Source organism: Toxoplasma gondii, chromosome X (assembly GCF_000006565.2).
Source record: "Toxoplasma gondii ME49 chromosome X, whole genome shotgun sequence".
Classification (NCBI taxonomy): Eukaryota; Apicomplexa; class Conoidasida; order Eucoccidiorida; family Sarcocystidae; genus Toxoplasma; species Toxoplasma gondii.
Window position 1 is genome coordinate 5,511,567 of NC_031478.1, and position 15,734 is coordinate 5,527,300.

A 15,734-nucleotide genomic window follows, 5' to 3' on the forward strand; every position below is an offset into this window, starting at 1 on the left:
CGTCTGTACGGAACACAGGGATCGGATGCTGGTTGGTCTGGCACCTGTTTAGTAACTGGATGAACGCTTTTTACGCCTGGTAAGTATGGATAATACTCGACTCTTCTATAGTTTAAGGCTGTTGGGTATTTTGTTGACCTGCTGTCGAGAGAGAAGTAGAACAGACCGAAACAGATGGACACAAGTACATAAAATATGCATTCTTACGTTTATCTACACAGACAAGTGTACGGATAGAGTTTGCCCACGTATACGTTTAAGGCGCCTATACACAAATATACACGTGTGTAAATGCTCGTATGCGCATTATGTCTCCCTGCACTTCTGTGAATTTCCCTGTATATAAATAACAGGACGTCCAAGCCTGTGGAGGCCGAAACGATTGCCTGGCTTAGGACGTTGAGAGAAGGCTGAAAAGATATGAAGGAAACGAGAGTGCGTAGAGAAGCAACAAAGGGAGCGAACGACGTGAGGAAGCACAGCAGGCAGCTGCGGAACCGCGACTCTTGGAAGCGCAAAAAGCGAAGAAAGTTCAGACTGGGAAGACGAGAGCAAATCCCAGAAACACACGCAAAACGTGGAAGTAAAAGGAAACTTTCCTCCAACGCAAAAGAAAGCACCTTCTGTTCATCGGGAAGGGTGTGAGAGAAGATCCAAACCGACGCTTTGCGACGTCGGCAAACGCGTTTGCTTTTCTCGTATGACGCACTGGAACGAATCCAAGAAAGACTATTGGTGCAAACTCGAGAATCTCCTTTTCAAGGATTACGGATAAAACAGAGGCCACAGACACCTCGGTGTCGCGCCGTCTCGGTGCGTGTCTCAAGCTATGGGTATATACACATATTTATATATATATATATATATCAGTGAAGGCAGTTTCGAGTGAAGTAGATGGTGAGGAAGGCTGCATGAGAAGTGTATAGATACAGACGTATGGAGACATCGAGAGACGTGAACTGAATGGGGGATGAGAGTCCATGGCCCACGGGAGGTGTTCCACCAGCTCTGCGAAGCAGAAATTCGGAGTGTACGAACTGCTGAGAAAACGACATCTCCGGCTTTTTCTGCAGCTTAAAACTCTTGAAAAGTGACCGCCTGCAGTGACAGGTCCTATCGGGCTTCACCCTGTGAAAATTCCTCACCAGTCAACACGGAAACCCACGGCTGCACTCTGCCGGTAGAGACACGCACTCTGCCAAGCTACACACACATCTGTATAAATGCACACTTCAATATAGGCATGCATATCTCTATGCATATATATATATATATATGTATGTATATACATCCATATACCATACCTATATACAGATACATGCACACGCATACACAAATATATATATATATATATATATATATATGTAGTCCAGAAGATATGTACATGGCATGTCATGAGTACGTTTGGAAAAAGCTCGCGTGTCTCTTTTTCATGAGACCATTAGTCCTCGTTTGCCTCCTCACCAAAACAGACACCGAACAGAAAAAAAACTTCGGCGCTCGATGCATGCGCATCCCGGTCTGGAAGCGTCTGCTGTCTGGGCACCTCCCTGGAGGCGCGGATCTCCCTGGTTCTTCTTTCCGGAGACCTCGAGATTGGCGGCGACCCTCGCCCCAGCCACACGCTTGCCTTCCTGCACTTTATTTCCTCTAGACTGCATGTGCTGCGCCTCCTCATGCGTCGTCTGAGTCTGCGACAGCCTCCGGTCCTGCCTCAGATGCTTCTTCTTCTTCACTGGAGACTTCTGGGTACCCGAAGAGGTCGCCGGAAGGCAAGCGAACGCTCCAGTGGGCTCTGCACTCTTTTCTGAAGTTGTCCAGAGAAAGCTCGTCGCGGAGACGGGATGTCGGCCTCACGCAGCTCAGCTGCACGCGAAAACAAGAGACATCTGCGTCCCTGGTTCAAACCTGCGCATCGACGACGACTGCAGCTGCGCCGAAAGACGTTCAGACTGCCCCGAGGACACCTTGGAGAGATTCATCCGCGACAACAGGATGTGAGCGAGAAGGCAATTTCTACGTGAGAGGAGAAGGGAGAGACAGCATGAGAGAGGACAGAGGTGCGGCGACTGTTTTCGCCGCGATTTCTCGAGATGCAGCGAAACGCAGTCCAGCAACAAAGTCGCATCTGCTCGCAGGCTTCAGTCCCAGGAAAGAATCTCGACTCGGCCATGCCGCACACCTGCTGAGAATTCGAATCCGACGACGCGCCGCTGGCAAAGGAAAGATATTTCAAGAGGCGACACTCGAGGAGGAAATCCCAGAGCGTTTCCAAACCTACGCATGAAGAACAGAGAGGGACAATCGACAGCGTGCGCCTCAAAAGAAAAACGGAAAGCCAGCGACGTCGCTTGGAGCAGAAACATCACCTCCTTCGCCTCGCGAAGAAGAAGGAAAGTCGAAACGACCAGGCGGAACACAGTCGATGCATGCACCTCGCTCACACGAAGCAGGAGAGGCCATGCGCGCAGAGGCTCGTACGCACCCTCCTGAACTGCGAAGTGACAAACAGTGCAGACGCAGTGCACTTCCTCAAGAAAGTACTGAAGTACCGAACTCAAAAAACAGAGATCAAGAGGTCGAAGAAGCTTTTGCGGAGAACTGACATGCAAAGACGCAAAAAAAGAAGATCACCAGCAAAAGCGTCATACTGGGTCGATCCTGACATGGATGCGAAAGGGAAGGTAGCACACAGGTGTATTTATTAAAGAGGAAGTTCCTGTTAGACGCTGCACACCGAACGCTCTTTCAACTACAGTATTTTCTGAAACACAGAAAAGGTTCAGTTGAATCATACTTATTTTTCCCTCCAGTTGTTTTGAGATACAGACAACCGAGTTCTTTATGATTCCAGTACACCGCGACCCTCCTGGACTGGCAAAGGGTCGCTCCTAATTCGAGGATGAACTTTTTTGCCGATCAAACTCCATGGCAGGGCCTCAAATTGGTTATCAGTTTCCGAGCCTGGTACACACCGAGCCTCGCATGCAGACGCATGCACCAGCATAGAAACGCCCACGCAAACTCATCCACACTCAGAAAAAAGTGTGGTTTCGAGCCGCAACCAGGAAGAAGCGGTTACACAGATACACATGCAATTACTCTCGAATATACACTCAAAAGAATTATATCTATTTCTAAATGCATGCATACATCCACGGATCTCGCAGGGAGAGTGCGTGCACCGAGGAATCCCCGTCTGGCTTTTGCGTTCTCTCCGGTGCGAGTCTTACGCGGCGGGGACTCTTTGAGAGACTTGCCGAGGACTTTTTGGTTTTCTGGGAGAGCGAGACCTGCGAGGTCGGCCTCTGCACAAGCAGTTCGACAAGAAGCTCTGTGCATGCAGCAAACAACGAAGAGTGCCTCTTGAGAAAGAGAAGTCGCTCTCGTTTGACGGCAAGTGAACTGTGATGAATTCTTCTCTTCTTGTCGCTCTACGATAATGGAATCTGCGCGGGTCTCCGTCCGGTCTCCGACCTGCCTGCTTCTACGGACCACAATGGACTGGCGATGTTTCTTTACGCTTTTTGGTTCACACTTCATGCATGCTGTTGTCGACGCTATCGTGGGTTCCTTGAATATGGAGAAAACACATGGGCTCCACGCTTGCCAGTATGAAGTTTGAAGCTGCGAGGAAATGCGGAGATCAGACCAGATATCGAAATAGAAACGCACTTTCTACGTCTCCGTGCGACGACATTCCCTTTGTTTGCTCATGGCGAGCAGCCTCAACCCCCCCCCCCCCAAACTCGCGTGTATGCACACTGGCAACGGGAGGCTTGTCGACACTCCACATCCATTGAAATGAATTCACCACAGAAATCAACGCGCCCGCATCTACACAAACGGGTGCTTGCATGCATGTATACATATATATATATATATATAAGTATATACATATATATACATACACACATATGAGTATATATATATATATATACATATGTATTTGTGTGGATGCGTAGAGTGTGGAAAAAAGATTAAATGCAGATGTGTGTAGTGGACGTTGAGAGAAACTGGCAGACGCGCGCGCTCTGCAGAGAGACAACCTCTCGGGTGCCACAAACGTGGAGACTCGCCCCGCGCCTGAATCTGCATGCGCGTGTTGAAGGAATGCAAATGGAGACGGAGAGACGGCGAAGAAGATAAAAGTTGAGAAGGAAAAGGGAACTGGAGATACTGAGGGCGAAGAAACAAGTTCACAGAAGAGTGTGTGTCCTCGCGATTCCGTCCTCTCAGCGCTTTCTCCTTGTTTCTCGAAACTGCTCACCCGAGAAGTCGCGAATCATGTCCGAGCGGCCACAGGCAGTCAAGTAGCCTTTCAATTCTGTCACGTGGAGAGAGCCTCTGCACGCAATAAATCCCGGAACGAGGAAGAGCAGGAAGCCCCGCAGCTGGTGTTCGCCTGCAAAAGAGAGGGAGAAGTCGAGCGACGAAGGTGAAGTGTGTGTGTGTGTGTATGTGGTGAGAGAAAAGAAGCATGCGGGGGGAAAGCGAGAGTTCCACGGTGCAAGAAATGTTTCTCAGGAGGTGCACTCGCGTCGACTTCTGCAGCGACGACCCACTGAGGCTCCTCCGACAGATGCGCATTTGCATCCGAAAAACACGCAAAACGTCGAGGGCATACCAATTCTCTCTGTCTCCCCAGAGGCCGCGAAGGCGACAGCAAGACGCTGAATAGGACGCACGGATCCGCGGAGAAGCCGAGCAAGTGAGGACGTGACCTTGAGGAGAGACGAAGGCTAGCGAAGGAACACATACAGTGGGGGAAGAGTCACAGAAACGAAGACGAGAACGAGACTCCCGAGACGAGACGAGACACAGGCGAACCACAAAACCACCTTCCGACAGGAGAACGAGAAGCGCGAAACCGCGACAAATCTGCACGCAACTTGGTGCAGCTCTCTGTGGGTCTGAGGGGAGATCTTGACTTCTCTCAAGACTGGGGAGAAACGAAAGCGAGGCGATGAGAACCTCTGAAGAGAGTGCCTGGTCGACGACTCAACGCGACCTCGTCTCCAAATAAACGCGTTCGACTCACGCTCCGTCGTGAGGCTCTCGATGTGGCGCGCGTGAGCGACTCCCTGGGAGAGGTAGTAGCAGTCCACTGAAAACAACAAGAATAACGAAGCGGGAGCGAAGGGGCGCCCTGTATATACAGCTCGAAGCGCAGCGCCGGGCGCGCGATCAAGAGCCGGTCGTCAACTGCATGCGTTCCGCAAAGGAAAGGACTCTCGAGGAGAAAGCGACGAGGCTGGTAGCCCACCACGAGGAGGACTCTATCGGGAAGGTTCTCTGGGGCGACGGAAACACGGCTTTCCGCTGCTGTTCGTTTTCGTCGTCTCCCTCGTCAGTTCCACATGCCCGCTTCGAGGCGTTGCTCTGCTTCGCCTTGTTTCTCTTTTCCCTTCGCGTTCGTTTCCCCACATATCCACTCTTTCGCCTCTGAGGCGGCTGCCATTCGCACTTAGGCTTCTCTCTTCACTGAGAGCAAATTCAGACAACACTGTTTGAGTAGGCCGGCGGCTGGCGCGGGGCGCGCCACCTCGAGTCCGTTGTGGTCTGCAGGAAGTGTGTTGGTCCCCCTGGAGTTCTTCAACTTGCACGTTTTCGCCTTGCCCAGTTTACGATTTTTCCTCCAAGTTGCGTCGCCCTTTCCTTCAGTGTCCACGTTTCTCCTCCACGGCGACTGCGTTTTTACTGCAGCAGCCTCCGAGAACACTCTCCAACGAACTCGCGCCTACTGCCGGAGTTGCCCGGAGGGCCGCCGATGCGCCGTAGAAGAAGACCCAAGTGCGTCCGGAGCACCCGCGCCGCTTCCTCTAAAAAAGGAGACATGCGCATGCAGGCAGTCTCCGCGAGTCGCGGGAACCCGGCAAAGAAGGAGACGAAAAAAACGGAAAAAAACGAGGAGGAACGGGGAACGGTAGAGCGAGACCGGGAACAGAAGAAAGAGAAAGCAAAGGAACGAAAAAACGCCAAAGAGAAAGACGAAGAAGAGAACACGAAGAACACGAAAAAAACTCTCTTCTTCACAAAGAAGAGGGCACTCGGCGAGCGGCAGCGAGATCTGAAAAGTGTGACATTCGGTGAAACCGAGTTTTGCTCCTCCTGCAACTCCTTCAAAAACGTTTCGACGCAAGACACGCACAAAAGGCTCTTCACACCGTTCTGCACCGACACGTAAGTTTAAATACCTCTACATGCGAGCAAGGAGATACATGCCTATATATATATATATATATATATATATTTACAGCATGCATCCACATACCAATACAGCCATGCATTTGTATAATGTATGTATATATATATATATATACATATGTATATGCATGTGAAAATCGACGCACCGACGACGGAGGCCCCGCAGGTATAGATACCGCGCTGAAGTTGCCATTTATCCTCATATATGGATGCCAGATGTTCGGTGTCTATCCTTTTCATTTCGATTGTTCTATGTCCAATCAACGGAGAAGACTGTTTGCGCAGAAACGTCCAGAGTGGTCCGGAGAGCGGTGGAGAGAACAGAAAGAGAACGCACCTGAGGAATCCCGCCGCGCAGCGGACGGGTATCCCTCTCTAGAAACATTGTATATAAATATATACATATATATATATATATAAATATACATACATATATATAAATAAACATATATATATATATATAAATGTATATACGGGGCACGACTGAGTTTCTTGTTTATACTCCTGATTTCGGCCTCCTTCCTGGTAGATGGAAAAAGGTTTGCGCGGGAAAAGCGCGAGACACACTCCCGAGGAAAACTAGGAGCAGACGTATACACTAAGTTGCTGCACAGAGAGATGAACGTTTTCATAGTGTACATCCAGACGCAAACACACAACCACATGCACAGATGTACATCTTTGAAAATGGATATGTTCCGAAGGGTATGTACATGTCCCCGTGGAAGTGTCTGTGGGTATCAAAAAACACATGTTTCGTTTGAAAAAGGTGTTGAACATCTTCCCAAAAGCACTCACTGAGGATGGCGCGTAAATTGACTTTCTTCACTGTCTGCTCCACAAGAATGACGTCCCGCAGGTCGTTCAACTTCGTCGCGTAGGGCACAGCAAACAGAAGAATCATCACGGTCCGCCGCACCAGTTTCCTCTTGATCTGAGAAAAGAAGCAAGGCACGAGATACGTCTCGATTGGATGCATATGTAAATAGTTGTACTCCCATATATGTATATATACATAAGTATGAATCCGGGGGACAGAGGAAGGCAACCGTTTGCACACATAAGCACATACATATAAATATCTATATCTATATCTATATATATATATATATATATAAGTACACGTACATATGTATCCGTGTAAAAGTTCAAGGGAACATGGTTCAATGAAAAACTTTTGTCCTTTGAATAACTGTGTCCTGCATTGCATTTTTGTGACAATTTAAAGCAAAAATAGATTTTGAAACGTTGTCTGCCTTCCTCCACAGCGGTTCGAAGAACGGTGACTCCTACGCAGAAGTGAAGAAAAGGTGTAGAGAGGCAGAGCATGAGACAGAGAACGAGAATGAGAAGCGACAGCCAAATAGAGAGAGCGAACGAGAGAGACAGAGGGTCAAAGTGTTCATTCACCCGTGATTCACTGAAGCAGTGCGTCCTGGCCTTCGCAGATTTTCTTGCCCTTGTGCAGACCCCCTTCGCACTGTGAACGAAACATGCGGACAGGCTCATGAAAACAAGAGGGAGGCGACGGCAGGTTTCGAGAAGCAGATGCGCATGAAGCTAGGCAGACACATAACACACTATTCGACGAATAAATCTCAACCGTTGTCCAAACATGCCTCTGCACACCCATAAAATTCGCGTACACACATACACACATGTAGAAATGTATATTCACATAAATATATATATATATATATATATATATATGTGTGAAGAGAGAGGGTGAAAGAGAACTACACAGCAGCACTGTTAGAATTCGAGGTAGAGCGTGAGCGAGAGAGACCGGTTTCTTGACTTCTCGACTTGCGCACCTCGGGATCGATGGTCGTTGGTTTGTCGTCGAACTGAGTGGGTGCCGTGTTGATTCTCAATGGTGTTTTTTCTCGGGGATCATAAATCACCAGAAAGCTCGATTTTCCTCTCTCCCCGTCAGCTCCTTCGTTTCCACTCTCATCCTCGCTCCCTGGCTCTCCCCCTCTCAACCTCCTCCTCTTCTGTACCCTTTCTCTTTCTTCTCCTTCCTCTGTTTCTTCTTCTCCTCTTCCGGCTTCTGCACCGCCTTCCCCTTGGCAGCTTCTTTCGCTCTCTCGGTCAACACCGAGGGTGCCCACCCCTCCAGGTGTACATCCACCTGCGCAGTGGGGGGCGGAGGGCGGGACGCGGAGCTGCCGGAGTCTCGCGCGCTCTGCCAAGAAGTCTGCAATCACATTTTCCAGTTCTCGAACTTGCGTCTGCTCTTCTGGAGTCGGCGGTGCGTCGGCGAACACCGAGAAAGGCAGGGGAGTTGAATGCGAGAGGGATCCCTCGTCCTCCTTCTCCCGCTCTGCGTCCTTTGCCTTCTCTTCTTCTTCCTCAGCTTCCTTCGCTTCCTCCTCGGTTTGCGCTCTTGCTCCTGCGAGACCGTTCAGCTCGGCTGCGGCGCAAGAGTCGCCGGCGCGCCGCGCGCCTCTCCGGCGCGGCATGGGGAGAGAGCGTGGACCGCCGTCAAGGTGAGGCGCCGACGCCGAAGATGGAAGAAGGCACGCAGCGACGACGACTGGCGGAGCAGCGAGCGGCGCGAGGCAGGAAGGCCGGGAGAGACAAGGACAGGAGGAAAAAGGGGACGCGGACGAGGGGAAGGCCGAGAGAAACGAAGAAGAGAAGAAAAGTGAGAGGGAAGCGGAGAAGTGTCAGTCGACGCGAACAACAGCGACGATTGCAGACGCGGGAGAGAGAGAAGACGCGGACGAACGAGAAAGGCAGAGAAGAACGAAGAAGGAACTGCAGAGAGCAGCGACACAAACAGAGAGAAAGGTCGACAGAAGCCCGAGGGGCGAAACTGGAAGAAAACGCTTCTCTTCAACGGAGCTTCAATCAGTTGACGAAGCAAATGTGCTCCTCAGTCGAAGAAAGGTGTCCTACATACACATGCATACCACTATATATATATATATATATATATGTAGATAGAGATAGATAGAAAGCAATAGAAATATGTTGCTTGCGGATGTGGGTGGAGGTGTATTGTTTTGAGGATTTGCGGAGAGTTCTGAAGAGGGAGACAAGTCGTGCAGAAAACAGCAGGTGCCTTGAAAAAGTGTTCGAGTACGGAGGAACTTTTTCCTGTTGCGGAAAGGCGACGAGGGGCAGTCTGCGCACTGTCGGAGCCCCTGTGCCTCTCCAGTGCCTTTGTCTCTCTTCTCAGGGAGCTCCTCCCCTTCGCGTTTTGCGTTCTCCGCTTACTAACCGCGTTGAGCCTTGAATTCTTCCCGCAGCTGATGCATTGGAAAAGAGGAAATCCTCGCGCACATCGCCTGTCTGCAACGTCTCTCCGGCGCCAGCTTGCCAAGCTGGCAGGTGGTGTGCCGCGCTCGCCCGGTGTCTCCTCAAGAGAGAGCCCCCCCCTGGCGCTTGTTCGTTGCAAAGAGGAACGCAGAAAAAGAAATGCGGGAGAAACGCGAAGGGCAAAGGGGGAACAAACGCGAAACACTTTCGGGAAGACGCGTTCACACGCCCGCCCGTCTGGAGTTCACCTACACAAATGCACGTGCATGCAAACGAGCCGGTGTACATACAGCAGCCGGCACAGAAAATGCAGAAGCTACACGCATGCGCATCACTTAAATTTCAAACAAGAAAGTCACGGCAAGCAGACGGAGAGAAGAAGCGAGTGTGTGCTGCTTTTCCGATACGCAAGGAGTCTCTGTCTGGAGGTTCCACAGGACGACACAGCGCAAAGGCGGAACGCACTCCGCATGCTGGACACACACCGATGCAGAAGCAACTAGATGTAAACGCGCAGGAAGGGGACTGGCTCTTGGATTCGTTTCCTACGTGGCAAGACTTCTTGAAGAAGTCCCTGCTTACGAAAAAAAAGAAGGGAGAAGAATGAATCTCGCGTGACAGAAGTGGGGTTCGAACCCACGCCCTTTCGGACTGCGGCCTAAACGCAGCGCCTTAGACCACTCGGCCATTCTGCCGACTTCCCTTTGCGGGAGCCTTCGGGAACCCCTACAGAACTCACTACTACGCAGTGAAGTCCGACAGAGCGTAAAAAGACACACACAGGCGGCATGAGCCGGCAAGGAGAAGAAGAGCGAAAATGATAATCAGGGAAACAAAGAGATCAAGAAGGAGAACAAGGAAACGACAAAGGGGAAGAACAAGGAAGAGATCAAGAAGGAGAACAAGGAAGAGATCAAGAAGGAGCACAGGGAAGAGATCAAGAAGGAGAACAAGGAAGAGAGGGCAGGAAATAGCACAAACGAAGAAGAAGAGAGAACGAAAAGAAGAGAACGAGAAGGATCCCATGGGAGAACTCAAAGCAGGGAGAAGAAGAGGACCAGGAAGGGAAAGACAGAGAAGGGAGGAAAGATCGAAGAACGAGGATACATTTTCGGAGGGAAGAGGAACTATACAAGAGAGATGCCGATGCTGCGAATCCGTCAGTAGATGAAAAAATAATAAACTTCGCGGGTGCTCCTGGAAACCACAGGGGCGCCGACCCCTGCAAAAATACATCGAACCTTGCCATTCGAGTTTCATGGCTTGTTTCTGGTCGACGATCCTGCGACGCGAGCTCAAGAGACACGCGAAGAATTTCAACTTCTTCCAGAGATGTGCATCTGGACTTTACGTTCTCATCGCTTCTACAGCTCCACTCTTTTCTGTGAACTTGACGTTGTATTCTACAAGGTGAGGTAGATTATCTGTTTCTTTCAACTGTCGAGAGAGAGGCCCCCCCTCTTGCAAAGGCGCAAAAGTTGTCCTCTCGGTCTGCACGCCCACCCAGCGTTTGCAGTAACTCGCGTCTCGTCCGCGTGTCTTTCGCTGTCTCTCCTCCCTGCTTCTTTCTCTTAGGACACTGAGACTCCAAGTGTCACTACACCGCGCCCGTCCCCTGTGAGGACCTCAAACCCCCTTTCTCGCTCTGCTTCTGTCTGAGGGCAAACACGCGATGAGCTCCTGTCGATGGAGAAGACGGCAACTTACTGACACAGGTGCACCTTCTTCTCTCGGCTGCCAATGTCGACACAGCAAGAGGAGAGGCTCTTGAGAGGTCCGAAGTTTCTCTATTCCTGCTTTTGCATCTACGCACACCTAATGAAGAGCCGTAGCAGGAAAGAGATCGATCTACCTGTAGAAAGAGGCGTATAAATATATATATATATCGAGAGAAGCATGCTTAAACGTGTATATGCGTATGTCTCCTTACCTAGATAGAGAGAGATACATGATTATCAAGAAAAGTAGAATTATACGCAAGAGATGTACAGGGAGATCTATCTATCTCTATGTATACATAGATGGATTAATATTTGCATTTGTCTGCGCCAAGTGCACTCGGAACCGTGCAGGAGAGGGCTGTCGCGGCTATCTCCAGTTGCGATTTTTCGCTGGAAAAAGACACACAGAATCGTATGGAAGCCGGTACCGTTCACCACACATATCCCTCTACACATGCGAATGCGCAGCAACTCAACAAGTATATATCTATGCACATGCTTCACACGCATGTCAAAATATCGCAAGTATGCATTTACGTGCACGTGCATCCTTTTTGTTAAGAAGTTTGCATGCTTTTCCTCGACACCATCCAAAGACGTCTTTTCAAAGACTGAGAAAAGAGATGCTCAGTGCTCAACTGTCCCGTTCTGATGGAGATGTTTCCTTCATTTTTCGTCCTTTTGCTTCTCTGATCTCGGCCTCTTCTCGTTTCGACGTCGTCGACCGGATGCTCGGTGGCATTCTGGACGTTTTCAGAGAAGATGCGAGAAACGTTGCCGGCGGAAAAAGCAGAGCTCTCTACCTCTCCTCCCCCTTGTCTTCTAACTCTCTCATTTCTTCCCTCTCCTCTGTCTCTCTCCTTTCTCGTCGTGCAATCGCGATCGCAGCTGCAATCTCACGTCTTCTTCGTTGCTTGATTTCTCGTTCTCTCTCCTTCTTCAAACCTTCCTTTCCTCCCCTCTCCGCCGCGTGTCGTCCTCCCTTTTTCTTCTCCGTCGTTCCGCTCTTGCTCTCTCCTCACGTTCTCTTCACTTCTTCACTCTTCCGTTCGTTCCCCGGCCCGCGCGTCTCTTTACAGGAGCTTCTTGAACTCGGCCATTTCGTGTTTGATCCAAGGTAGTTTCTTGACAAGCGCTTCGAACTCGGCTTCACTCAGCAGCAGCACAGGCTTGTTCCCGCAGCAGAACGCGAGAGTTGGTTCGCGCCGACGCCCCGTTCCGTCCACGCGGTTGAACACAAAGGCGCGCCGCTGCAGAGGCCCAACCTGAAAGGAAGAAGCGCCCAACGAGAGGAACGGAGGATTGAAGAAGACGCAGACAGGAGGCACACCCCCCAAAAAGGAAAAACGAACAGTCTCATGAAGGGAAGCCGAATGAGAGATGACGAAGACAACCCGCGGAGGCTGAGTTGAACGAACACACGCGTGTAAGGCTGTTCGCAGCGGAGAGGGAAACAGAGAGAGGGAGAAAAGAGAGGAGTGTCTGCAAGAAACAAAGACGGAAGACAACAGGAATCGCCGAACGCCGGAATCGAAACCAAGACTCTGAACAGCCGAACTACAAAGGCCCTTCGGGCGTCTCTCCTGTTTCATCGCTCTTTTGCAGGAATTCAACACCATCGTTTTCCACTGCTTCGCTCTTTGCATGCATCTCAGTGTGCCCCCTAAAGATCTGTCTCTTCGGGAATTTTTCATCTCCGTCCCCGAAAATTACGGAAACGCATGCACTTCGCACAACCCTCCCCCCCACTGTCGAGCTCGTGCGGCGCTGGCGAGTTCGACCTGCAGGCATCCTACAAGCGCCGACTTCCAGGAAAGCCTTCCTTACGGCCGCAAGTCACCCTACGCACAAATCAGTCTCTCTTTATCGGCAAGCGTTTACGCACAGATCGAAGAAACAGCGGCTCATCGACATACAGCGAACTGTGATTCCACGATGGAGATCAGAAGTCATGAGGCTTCGCCACCGCGCAGGGCACCACTGAAGGGGCACTCCATGCGACACTAAAAGCTCCACGGAAAAACATCTGTGATTTTCGATTTCGCTTTTCTTCTACAGGGAAACAGACTCGCACACCACTGAGTGGAAACGCCAGGGTGCAGTGCACTGTGCAAAGCAAGACTCCTAGATTTGTGTTCCTTCTCTTGAGAGGGTCGAAAACACGAAGACGACTTCGTTCGATTTGCCTCTCATCTGCTTGGACACAAACCGTCGCCTTCCTCACCTTTGAGTATTCGTCTCCGACGCGTACGCGAGAGCGAGGCGGCCAGCCTTCGTAGACGCTCCAGGCTCTGCCGCGAGTCTTCGTCGCGTTCTTGGAAGCCACTTTAAAACTCTCCAGCGCGGTGCGGAGTCTCGGTTCTTCGCGGACGCGGCGCATGCACGCGAACTGTCTATACACGCTGTCGTCTTCCTCGAAGAACACGGAAGACGCAACTGCGGGCTCCGGAGAAAATCCCTCGGGCACGACCGCAGCTGTCTGCGATTCGGTCAGCGCGGCGCTCAGAGGAGGCAGAGCAGTCGCGCTTGAGGGCACAGAAGAGCCTCGAGGTGTCGATACACCCGACGAGCGGTCTCCGCTGCGTTCCGGTGTCTCGACAGTCTCCGATCGCGACTCCTGGGCAGCTTTTACGCAGGCCACTTTCGGCCTTCCACGAGCGGAGGTCGCAGACTCCTCTGTCTCCTTGGAGCATCCGCCCTCCGCAAAGGCGCCGCCGCCGCCAGAACTGTCTCCTTCCTCGTCCGCCTCTACTCCGCATGCTTCTTCTGACTCTGTGAGAGCGACGCGGGCGGCGGCCTTCTTAGTCGCCCCGGCGGGGGGACGCGGCAGAGCGTCAGGTTGCTCCTCGCCGTCTTCTGCCCGCTTCGACGAGACCTCCTTAACTCTCGCAGCTGCTTGCTTCCTTGCCGCGGAACTGCGAGACAAGAACGAAGAAGCGGAAGATGAGGCAGAAGAGTCGGAAGAAAGGGAAGAAGTAGAGGAAGGAGAAGATCCGAGTGTCCATCTTTCCTCCGCCTGCGCTGTCTCGGCAGAGTCTGCTCGGTGACCAGAGAGGCCCGCGGGTGTCTTCTTCCCCTTTTTCAACGAAGTTTCTCGCGAGGAAGCAAAGGCACGCAGCAGCCGCGTCTGCGCCCTCGCCACCTCTCGGACGTCGGCACAGACGGCAGAGAAGAAGGAGACAGGGTGAAGCGGAGAAGCAGAGAGAGACAAAATAGACGAAGGAGTGCAACAGCATAAGGGAACACGATGCGAGAGAGCCGAAGACGCTGTGCGAGGCGACAAACGAGGAAATGAAAAACAGAGCAGGCGCGGGAGGGGCTCTGCCGGGGAGTCTCGACCTTCAGAAACCGAACTCGCTTTTCCACAGGAGATCAGCGAAGAGCGAACCTCGCAGCTCACACAAGTCGGCCCTTTCGCGGCGAGCTGCCGCGTGGGCTGTAACGACAGCGGACGCAGCATTGCGTCTGTGGGAAAAAGAGGTCACACAGGAGGCGTGTCGCGCAAGAGGAAAGGAAAAGATAGACATAAGATGCAGAGAGAGAGGAAAAAGAAAGTTGGACGGAAATACGCGGAGGAAAGAAACGGGCTCACGTAGTCAAGACGGCGAAACCGAGGGTACACCTCGTGAGACGTGAGGCAGACAGGAAAGAAGGCTGCAGGCTTCTGTTTTCTCTATCGCTCACTGGAGTTTTCGGACAGGGAAAACGCATGCATGCGGTTTGTGTGTGTCTGCAACGAATGCGTACATATATATATATATATATATTACACATACATACAGTAGCTTCGTTTTGAATGCATGCAAACAGGCAGACATGTAACTGTTTCCTCTTGTCGAGACTGTGAGGCGTTTCGTGGTCTCGGAGGAAGAGAAGCATGCGACCACGGGTGTTCTCCAGCTTTTTTTTAGTCTCCACCCTGCGTTCGCCGTAGGGTTTTCCAAAAGAAACGAAGAAGTTCACGGGATCCTGTCACAGTGGGACACGAGAGCCGCTGCGTTGTCGGGTGTACATTCAGCCGTCGTTCCTGTGCTGGGGAGCATGAGAGACGCAGCGGCGAGTCGACATGCGGGCAGCGGCTCTACACATTTTCTCCTCTTCCGTGTGTCTGTTTCCGGCGGGAGGAAGGGAGAAAGCAAGGCCGCGGGGTGGTCTCTGCGAAATTGGAGAGGGAGAGACAGCGCGTACGTTGCTTGGGCCGGCAAGCCGGGAAGCAATGCAGTTTCTTGGACAAATGCGAGAGACAACGACCGAGCGTCGCTCGAAGACGGAAGGTCGGGAGCAGAGAGAGGGGCACACGATGGAGACGGAGGCCGAACGTCGTCGCAGAGAGGTGAGAAGGCATCAGACTTGTCCCGTCTTTTCTTCTTTTGAGGAGAGTACAGAAAGACAGTCCGTACGGATTCTGATTGGACCTTTTTCGTCCTGTATCACTTCGCGCGCTGTCGCGCGCAAACGTCGACCACGCTGGGCTCGCTTTTCTCAGCCACAGGCACCGGCAGATCTGCATGCACCGCGTTGCCCCGTCCTCCCACTCTA

At 51.6% G+C, this 15,734-nt stretch overlaps 2 protein-coding genes and 1 non-coding gene across 3 annotated transcripts; all 3 read right to left on the bottom strand.

Annotated features, from left to right (window-relative positions):
- Positions 1-1,423: 1,423 nt before the first annotated feature.
- Positions 1,424-9,839, bottom strand: TGME49_236800 (hypothetical protein). The gene is made up of 9 exons (XM_018780470.1): positions 9,437-9,839; positions 8,022-8,970; positions 7,006-7,141; positions 5,745-5,822; positions 5,042-5,107; positions 4,271-4,405; positions 3,234-3,308; positions 2,183-2,277; positions 1,424-1,866 (listed from the first exon to the last, which is right to left on the bottom strand). Exons 2-9 carry the CDS (start codon positions 8,670-8,672, stop codon positions 1,675-1,677), a joined length of 1,428 nt encoding a protein of 475 aa, XP_018635785.1. The 5' UTR covers positions 8,673-8,970; positions 9,437-9,839; the 3' UTR covers positions 1,424-1,674.
- A 250-nt stretch (positions 9,840-10,089) lies between these two features.
- Positions 10,090-10,169, bottom strand: TGME49_236810. Its single transcript has one exon. It is a non-coding gene; the product is annotated as a tRNA-Leu (tRNA).
- Positions 10,170-11,518: 1,349 nt separating this feature from the next.
- TGME49_236820 (hypothetical protein) lies at positions 11,519-15,588 on the bottom strand. The gene is made up of 2 exons (XM_018780471.1): positions 13,420-15,588; positions 11,519-12,460 (listed from the first exon to the last, which is right to left on the bottom strand). The coding sequence occupies exons 1-2, from the start codon at positions 14,653-14,655 to the stop codon at positions 12,269-12,271; spliced, it is 1,428 nt and encodes a 475-aa protein (XP_018635784.1). The 5' UTR covers positions 14,656-15,588; the 3' UTR covers positions 11,519-12,268.
- Between the last annotated feature and the right edge of the window lie 146 nt (positions 15,589-15,734).

Excerpts from the sequence above, each read along its gene's own strand:
- TGME49_236820 (XM_018780471.1), bottom strand. The coding sequence starts at position 14,655 with ATGCTGCGTCCGCTGTCGTTACAGCCCACGCGGCAGCTCGCCGCGAAA. Across the intron at positions 12,461-13,419 it reads TCGGAGACGAATACTCAAAG|GTTGGGCCTCTGCAGCGGCG; the intron begins GTGAGGAAGGCG and ends TCTTCCTTTCAG.
- TGME49_236800 (XM_018780470.1), bottom strand. The coding sequence starts at position 8,672 with ATGCCGCGCCGGAGAGGCGCGCGGCGCGCCGGCGACTCTTGCGCCGCA. Across the intron at positions 7,142-8,021 it reads CAACGACCATCGATCCCGAG|ATCAAGAGGAAACTGGTGCG; the intron begins GTGCGCAAGTCG and ends TTCTTTTCTCAG. Across the intron at positions 3,309-4,270 it reads CATGATTCGCGACTTCTCGG|AGGCCGACCTCGCAGGTCTC; the intron begins GTGAGCAGTTTC and ends CTGCTTGTGCAG.